At 41.3% G+C, this 9,367-nt stretch overlaps 1 protein-coding gene across 1 annotated transcript; it reads right to left on the reverse strand.

Annotated features, from left to right (window-relative positions):
- Window positions 1-6,911: 6,911 nt before the first annotated feature.
- On the reverse strand, window positions 6,912-8,765 carry LOC132651734 (igE-binding protein-like). The gene is given in 3 exon segments (XM_060376828.1): window positions 6,912-7,940; window positions 7,943-8,286; window positions 8,738-8,765. Coding segments are annotated over 3 exon segments (1,401 nt in total).
- Window positions 8,766-9,367: the final 602 nt, after the last annotated feature.

Here is a 9,367-nt window from a genome sequence, read left to right on the forward strand (position 1 = left end):
TTATGACATCACCAAGATATTTTGAAATTATTGTGGTATGAAATCACAAGCAAATTTTGAAATCAGAATGACATTATGACCTCAAAATGCTATTATGACATCACAAACTTATTATGAATTCACAATGGTATTATGTCTTCACAATGGTATTATGTCATCAAAATGCTATTATGACATCAAAATAGAATGAAATTCCAATACCATTATGACATCACAATGGCATTTTGATATCACAGTGATATTATGAGATCTCAGTGCTTTTATACATTAAAATAGTATGACATTTCAATGCTATTACGACATCACAATGATAAGACATAAAAATGGTCTTATGATATCACAATGGTATTAAGAAATCACAAGGGCTTTATGACATCAAAATGCCATTATTACATCAAAACACTCTTATGACATCACAATCATATTTTGACAGCACAATCTTATTGTGCCATCACAAATTTATTATGACATCTCAATAGTATTATGTCATCACAAGGGAGTCATTACATATAAGTGCTTTTATGACATCACAATGGTGTTATGAAATAAAAACGGTGCCATGAAATCCCAATGGTGTTATGATATTCCAATGGTATTATGACAATATTATGATACATCACAATATTATGATATTCCAATGCTTTTATAATATGAATGGCATTATGATATCGCAGTGCTATTATAACATGTAATAAAATTATTACAGGACAATGGTAAAACATCCCAATGCTATAATATCCTCACAGTAATGACATTACACTGGTATTGTAACGTCACAATGGTGTTATGACTTCACCATGGAATTATGAAATCACAATGCTATTATGACCTCAAATGCTATTATAACATTACAAAGGCATTATAACTTCACAATGGTCTTATGACATATCAATGCAATCATGACATCACCATAATATAACACCTACATGCTATTATGACATCAATGCTATAATGTCTTCAAAATGATATGACATCACAATGCTATGTTGACATCAAAAAGGTATTATGACTTCATAATGGTATTATGACCTCACCATTGTGTTATAACATCACATTGGTATTACAGCATGACTGTGGTATGACATCACAATGGAATTTTGACATCGAAATGCTATTATGACTTCACAACTACATGACTTCACAGTGCTATGATGATATCACAATGGTTTTATGATATCCCAATGCTATTATGACATCACAGTGCTATTACTAGAGTACAATAATATGAAAGCACAATGCTATTATGACATCACAGAGGTTTTTTGTTATCAAAATGCTGTTATGACATCACAATATTTTGATATCCTAATGGTATTATCCTTTCACAATGTTCTTATGTCATCACAATGCTTTAATGACATCATGATTCCATTCTGACATCACAATGCTTGATGACATACAATGCTTTTAAGACATGATTGTGTTATGATATCACAAAGGAATCATGATATTACAATGACTTTACAATGATATTAAGACATCTCTATGCTATTATGATATTATAATGCTCTTATGACCTCAAAATACTTTTATGATATCTCAATGTTATTATGACATCACAATGATAGGAAGCCACAATGCTATTTTGACGTCACAAAGATATTTTGACATCACAACGCTATTATGATATTAAAATATTGTGACTCTCATTGGTATTATGATTAAACAATGTTATTATGACATGAGAATGCTGTCATGGCTTTGCAACGATATTTCAACATGATTGTGTTATGACATCACAATGAAATTTTGAAATAAAAAAGCTATTATGACTTCAAAATGATATCAGGACATCCAATGCTATGACGAAATCACAATGCTATTATGACATCACAATGGCATCATGACATGAAAATTCATCATGATATCCCTATGCTATTATGATATCACAATGAGTAGGTGCTGATTTCTAAGAAAGAGAATTATGACAGGAAAAGGTGAAAGCCAGTAAAATTTTCTGGACTCAATTATTAAAAGGGCCTGTGGCTCGCGCTACCTTCTTGCCAGCAAGAACGACACAGCACACACAGGATCCTTCTGCAGTAAAGCTTTCATGCATCTTGAGAGGGAGAGCATAAGCTTACAGCGAAACGAAGACCCCCAAATGGCAGATACCCATCCCTTATATAGGAAACTGTCCTCTGCCTAGGATGTGTCAGTCCCTGATTGGCTGTTGCTCATCAGGCAAGATGATGTATCATCCCCTGATTGGCTGCTCACCCATCACCCCATATGTCGCCTGGGCTGGGCTCATGAAATGGTTTACCAGTTTTAAGGGCGGAAACCAGCGCCATGGCAACGAAACCCTGGCTCTCCACATCTCCCCCTTTTTTTATTTTGTTTGAACAGTAAGTTTCCTACTGTCAATACAGCATTATGCCAGAAAGCCAACTTCTGAGCCTGGTGGAAGACAATGCTTCAGCCGTTGCCCATCATTGGAGCAACCTCCTCACTGTGAGGCTGTCCTGTCTTAGGTCGGTGAAGACTTATTTGCACTCTTCTGTCACTGACTTTCCAGATCGTCTGGCAAGAGAAATATGATTTACACCCATCCCCGTGCAATGGGAAACAGATCCCCAGGGAGTGCAACGGCTGTAAATCCAGATTGTGGCATGTGCTTGCAAAGACAGAGGCAACCTTGCCAAACATTAATTTTTAACCAAATATCAGGGGAGGTGCCTTGCTCCAGAGCAGCTAGCGCCTGTACGATCACCACCTTGTCACATTTTTGTTGGGTTTTGAGTTTGCAGAACAACCAGAGGACAAATATTAAACCACAGCAAATCGTAGCTCCAAATAATCCAACCCCAACCCATTCTTTGAAGAAGGAGAAAGCCGAAGATATCCATGACGAGAGTCCCTCTGTAAGCGACAGGTCCAGGCGTGTGGAATTGACCTGGATAATGGCAGTTCTTAATTCTCTTAAGGTTTGTTCAAATTCTGCTGTCCAATTCTGTAAAATAAATTGATAAAGACTCTTTGACAGATTAGCTGCCCTGGTGAAATTTTCATACTGGACGGAAGTAACACACAATCCGGGAAGTTTTTGTTCACATCCTAATTGGGCCAATTGCCACAACACATCTATTTGTTCTTGAACTAAGTCAATGCGCTGGTTTACCAACATGAGGCCACCTTGTATTTGAGTATTGGCTGAATTTTAGCGGTCTAAAGCCACAGACACAGATGCAGACAAGTCACTGACTGTCTGTACTGTCTGGACAGAAGTGGACAGAGCCATGGCTGAGGCTGTGACTGAGGCTGCCACCGCAGCGGTGGTGACGATGCCCACAATGATGGCTGATATGCCAAAATCTCTTTTTGTTCTAAATAATGTCATACTCCCAGCGACTTTCACGGGGACAGGTACAAAACGGGGCATGCGTGTGACCACAGCTATAGGATACATCAACGTGGTACTATTGCTGACTATCCAAATAAAAGGGGGCCAAGCACACACAGGAGAAGGAGGGTAGGCCTCTGAGGCAAAGGGTTTATACTTGACCTCATCCATGGTCCATTTTGATGATCCTGAACTTTGACCCCTGCCCAAGGCACCACCAAGTGCGCCCTTCCAGTCGTATTCCAACTGTCCTTGTTCTCCCTTTCCTCCTCTAATCATAACCATGGCTGTAAGATCTGTGCAACTTTCATTAACTCCACACAGGAGCCATTGATCAAAAGGGTTTGAATTAACAGTATCAAGAGACTGGTTTAGAAAACTCCCTCCCAGGCTAGGTGAGAAGGAGAATATGTCTGGGACAGCCCACACTGTTTCCCTGGATTGACATCCAGTCCATGGCAAAGCGAGATTTTTTTGTTGGTGTTCCTCTATAAAAAGGGGCCATTTTTGGTTGATTTGGCGCAACTTGAGAGTCGACCTTTTTTGGCATGGTAGGCCACCATCCATAGAGGACGGAGGCGTTAGCCACTATTTTCCCTTTATCTCCCCAGTGGGCTTCCTTTTGCCATGCTGCTGATTGATTTCTTAAGGCTATACAATCTGAATTTAAATCAGCATCCTCCTGGTCATTATACATAATAAAGCAGAGGCTTGCTTTTAATGGTATAGATCTATTCTCTTTTAGCTGCTGAATCTGTGTATCTTTTGGTAAATAAGCAAGGCCCAATTCTTTGCTGGTGGAGAAGAACCTGGGGAAGACCTGTCCATTATACATCACCGGCATCGGGAGTGGGAATGTCAACATGATTTCCCAAAGGTGTTCCCCTGTCGTGAGAGTCACCATCTGCATCATTATAACAAGAAGTATCCACATTTTCATCATCTGTCCTCTTGGTTGATTCCACAATCCTCCTAGTAAGTCTTTCAGGTACCCAGAATGGATTGTCTTCACCCTGTGGAAAAACACAAACAGCTCCCCTGGATCTTATAAGAATAGGATCCGGTCCTTTCCATGTGTTAGTCAGAACATCTTTCCATTTAACCATCTCTTTTGGCCTAATAGGCTCTGAATAATGTCTTTCTGCCACAGTATGGCCTTTGTCATCCAAGTTTAAAAAATTTAGGGTAAAGAGTGTCATGGAGACGGCCACTCTTGGTACTGAGGGAAGAACATCCTCTACTCCCCCTTTTTGTTTTATTAAGTAAGATTTGAGTGTGCGATGGGCACGTTCTACAATCCCTTGTCCTTGAGGGTTGTAGGGAAGGCCAGTCAGATGAGTCACGTTTATCTGATGACAGAACTGCTGAAATTTTTGTGAAGTATATGCAGGTCCATTGTCAGTCTTGAGAGTCTTAGGCATTCCCCAGGCACTCCACGCCTCAAGGCAATGTTGTATCACATGTGAGGCTTTTTCTCCTGTCAGTGGTGTAGCAAATATAATGCCTGAGCATGTATCAATGGAAACATGCAGGTATTGAAGTCTTCCAAAAGAAGAGACATGAGTAACATCAATTTGCCAAATCTGTAATGGTCTTACGCCCCGTGGGTTTATCCCTACATGGGGTACGAGTAGAAACTCAACAATTTTTACATTGAGTCACAATATCTCTGGCTTCCTTTCTGGTTATAGAAAAGCGGCGGCAGAGAGTCTCAGCCATCACATGGAAGCGTTGATGAAATTCTTTTGCTGCATCAGCCTGGGAGGACAGTGCAATAGCTACAAGTCGAGTAGCTTTATCTGCCAAATCATTGCCCCGGGACATTGGACCTGGCAGGCCTGAATGTTCCCTGACATGGGTAATGTATATGGGAGTTCTTCTATTTTGTAAGGTCAGTTGTATTTGCTGAAGAATAGAAGCGACTTTACTAGAGGGCTTAATAACTCCCGCGGCCTCCAATAGGTTAACTGCATTAACCACATAACAGGAATCTGACACTATGTTTAAGGGCTCTGAGAAGGCTTTTAGAACTTCTAGGACCACCAAACACTCTACCACTTGAGGTGAGGTTTCTTTATAGTCTTTAGAAAATACCTTATTATTAACCACATAAGCACCAATTCCAGTTTTTGAACCATCTGTATATACTATTATTCCATCTTTAAGTGGGGACTTAACTGTCATTTGTGGAAACACCACAGCTTGATTTAATGCAAATTGTAAAATAGGATGTTTTGGATAATGATTATCAATTTGTCCTGCAAAGGAGGTAATCAAAACAGCCCAATCATTAGAAGTGGCTGCTAGGGTTTGAACTTGTGCAGCAGTATAGGGTACAATTAGGAGTTTGGGCTCTTGCCCAAAATGGGTAATTGCTGACTTTAATCCCCTAAGGGCTAATTGTGCAATGACATTGGGATACCAGTCTATAATCTTAGCAGGAGATGCATTTGGATGGATCCATAATAGCGGTCCATCTTGCCATAACACAGCAGTTGGCAGCTGAAATGTCTTAAAGACACATAAATCAAAAGACCGTGTATTATCAATGCGTCGTAATTGTGCGTTTTGTAAAGCTATTTCCACTTTTTGCAGGGCTTGGCTAGCTGCAGGAGTAAGACTCTTGGGAGAGGAGATATGAGGATCTCCCTCCAGGATATCAAACAAAGGCCTTAATTCAGCAGTAGGAATTTTTAAGAAAGGTCAAAGCCAATTAACATCTCCTAACAATTTTTGAAAATCATTTAAGGTACGGAGAGATCTCTCCTTATTTCTACTTTTTGAGGTACAATTTTTGTAGGGGACACTATGGATCCCAAGAATTGTCTGGTATCTGCAATCTGCACTTTGTCTATAGCAACATGTAGTCCCCATTGTTTTAAGATTTTTAGCAGAAAAGAGTAGGCCTCTTGAAGCATTGTCATATCTTTATGGCATAAAAGAATATCATCCATATAGTGAAGCAAGATTAACGAAGGATATTGCTCTCTTAATGGCAGCAATGCTTCTTGAACATAAAGTTGACACATAGTGGGACTATTAGTCATTCCCTGTGGCAGGACTTTCCATTGATAGCGCTTATTAGGCTCTGCGTGATTAATAGAGGGAATGGTAAAAGCAAATCTAGGCCTATCTTTGGGAAACAGAGGTATGGAAAAAAAGCAATCTTAAATATCTACAATAATTAGGTTCCAGCCTTTAGGTAGGGCCGATAGCATAGGAAGGCCTCTCTGTACGGGGCCGAACACATTCATTTGTTCATTAATGGCTCTCAAATCATGTAACAATCTCCATTTGCCTGATTTTTTCTTAATCACAAAAGTTGGAGTGTTCCATGGAGATGTAGATGGTTCAATGTGACCCAAATTTAATTGTTCTTTTACTAGCTGAGTCACCGCTTCTAGCTTTTCAGAGGATAGAGGCCATTGAGGAACTCATACAGGTCCTCTGTTTTCCAAGGTATGGGTCGTGCTGCCCCAATGGCCCCTAGGAAAAACCCAAACCTTGTCTGGCTTGGTTTCCTGTGGGTGCATAGGTTCTATCCTTCCTTGATTACCCAATCCTTTTCCTATTTTGTACCCCATCCTTGACATAATGCCTTTTGCTTGTGATGATTATCTCCCAGAAGGGGCCGTTGACTAGCTTTATGATATCCTTTGCCACAACGGTTGCAGAGGGTTGGTGTTTCCCCCTTTCTATTTGGATTTTTGCAATATTTTTTAAAATGTCCAGGTTTGCCACAGCTATAGCAAGTCCTTTGGTTGGTCTTACCAACGGGGTGTTTTTGAGACTGGAGGATAGCAGCCGCTAGGCCCGCATTGGTGAGCGGTCCTCCGAGGTCTCTGCACACTCTGAGCCAATCTTGTAATCCCTTGTTCTTTCTGGGGGCTATGGCTGCCCTACATTCTTGAGTAGCTTGTTCAAATATCAGCTGTTCAATAAAAGGTTCAACTTGTTCTATATCTCCAAAGATGCGCCCTGTGGCCTCTGTCATTCTAGCCACAAAATCTGAAAACGATTCTTGAGGTCCTTGTATAATCTTTGTAAGCTGCCTATTGGCCTCTCCCTTACGAGATAGCGCCTTCCAGGCCTTAATGGCCGTTTGAGAAATTTGAACATAAGCTCCCCAATGATAATTTGTTTGGTCCGCGGTAAAACGTCCTTGGCCTGTTAACAGATCAAAGGTCCAATCTCTCTGTTCAGGGGTAAGAGCATAGGCATTTGCTCGAGCCTGTGTTTGGGCAGCCTCAAACCAGAGGGCTCTCCATTCCATGTATTGACCCATATTTGGAAGGGCAGCCTTTGCCACCATTTGCCAATCAACAGGAGTTAAAGCATTATTGGCAAGTCTATCTAATTGCACCAAAGTAAAATTTGCATTAACTCCATATTTGCGGACTGATTCAGCCAATTCTTTTAATTGATTGTAATCTACGGGCGCATGTACTCGTCCTCCATTTTCTGTTTCAAAAACAGGAAAGGTCATTTGAATCTTTTTTCTAACTTTATCTGGCATAAAAGAGAAATTTGGAGATCGTACCTCATAAGGCGGAGGTGCAGTAGGCACTGTTCGAGGAGGGCAGGTGCGAGGGAGTTTTTATTTATCCTTCGCTCATCTGGATAATATCTCTCCTCCTCATATTTGGCCGCTTCTTCATCTAGTTCAGCCTCCTCCTCTGAATCTGCGTCAGAGGTACCGGGGCTGGAGCTATCAGAACTGTCGAGGTTCAGTGCTTTTAGCTCCTTTACAGGATAGAGTCCATGTGGTCTTTCCTCTAGAGGATTAAACGGGGGGCTGGACTCTTTAGGGGGTTGCACTCCTTTTTTTGGAGGGTCCTTAGCTTTTTTGTTTTTACGGGTATCCTTTTTCTTGCGTGCACCCAACCTCTCACTGCGTTTGGTTTCTGACATGCTGTCCTGAACTTCCTCGAGAGCGACCTGTCCTTAAGGATCGGCCCAAAAATTTCAGAGACATGCATACCTCTCCGAACTTACCTTTCCCTGCAGTTCTGAATCCTCCTTGAAATCAAGGGGTCTCCTAAGGTGCTGACGATGTTGTGGTCAATATTCCCGGGTTTCGGCACCAGATGTGGCTCGCGCTACCTTCTCGCCAGCAAGAACGACACAGCACACACAGGATCCTTCTGCAGTAAAGCTTTAATGCATCTTGAGAGGGAGAGCATAAGCTTACAGTGAATCGAAGACCCCAAATGGCAGATACCCATCCCTTATATAGGAAACTGTCCTCCGCCTAGGATGTGTCAGTCCCTGATTGGCTGTTGCTCATCGGGCAAGATGACGTATCATCCCCTGATTGGCTGCTCACCCATCACCCCATATGTCACCCCGGGCTGGGCTCGAGACAACAGTTGCCCAACGGTCACAACGGTTTACCGGTTTTAAGGGCGGAAACCAGCGCCATGGCAACCAAACCCTGGCTCTCCACAAGGGCCAAGTGGACAACCTGCTTGAGAGAAATGCTGAGCAGCCCTACATGCCTCCATATGGCAAGCCGAAACCACACAACTCAGAGATGACAGTTCTTGTGTCCAAGACTCTTAGTTCAGATAATCTGTCACGTATTTCTTTCAAGTGGTCATTAATAAAGTTACATTTCCTTGACATATGATTTTCACATCATCACAGATTCCAATATTATTTATTAAATACACAGATATGTCCTAACTCAGTGAATTACTTACTATGAAAATACTCCCTGACAAAGGCAACTTTTTGAACAAAAAGTGTTTAATTGGGACCTTGCTTATATTTTTACAGAGACTATCCATGATGTCACATGAGAAAGCAGGCAACTTGTTGTAGTCTTTCAGCAGAACTGAGAGCTTTTCATACTGAATCACAGGGAGCAGAAAGAGAGGGGGAACTGAGAGAGACAGAGAGAGGAAGAGCTACAGAGACAGATTCAGAAATAGATAGAGACCTACAGAAACAATGACATAAAGTGAAAGAGACAGAAAAAGACCAATTCTGTCTGGTCACTTACATTGGCATATCAACCTCAAA

This window comes from Meriones unguiculatus (assembly GCF_030254825.1).
Source record: "Meriones unguiculatus strain TT.TT164.6M chromosome Y unlocalized genomic scaffold, Bangor_MerUng_6.1 ChrY_unordered_Scaffold_25, whole genome shotgun sequence".
NCBI classification, from domain to species: domain Eukaryota; kingdom Metazoa; phylum Chordata; class Mammalia; order Rodentia; family Muridae; genus Meriones; species Meriones unguiculatus.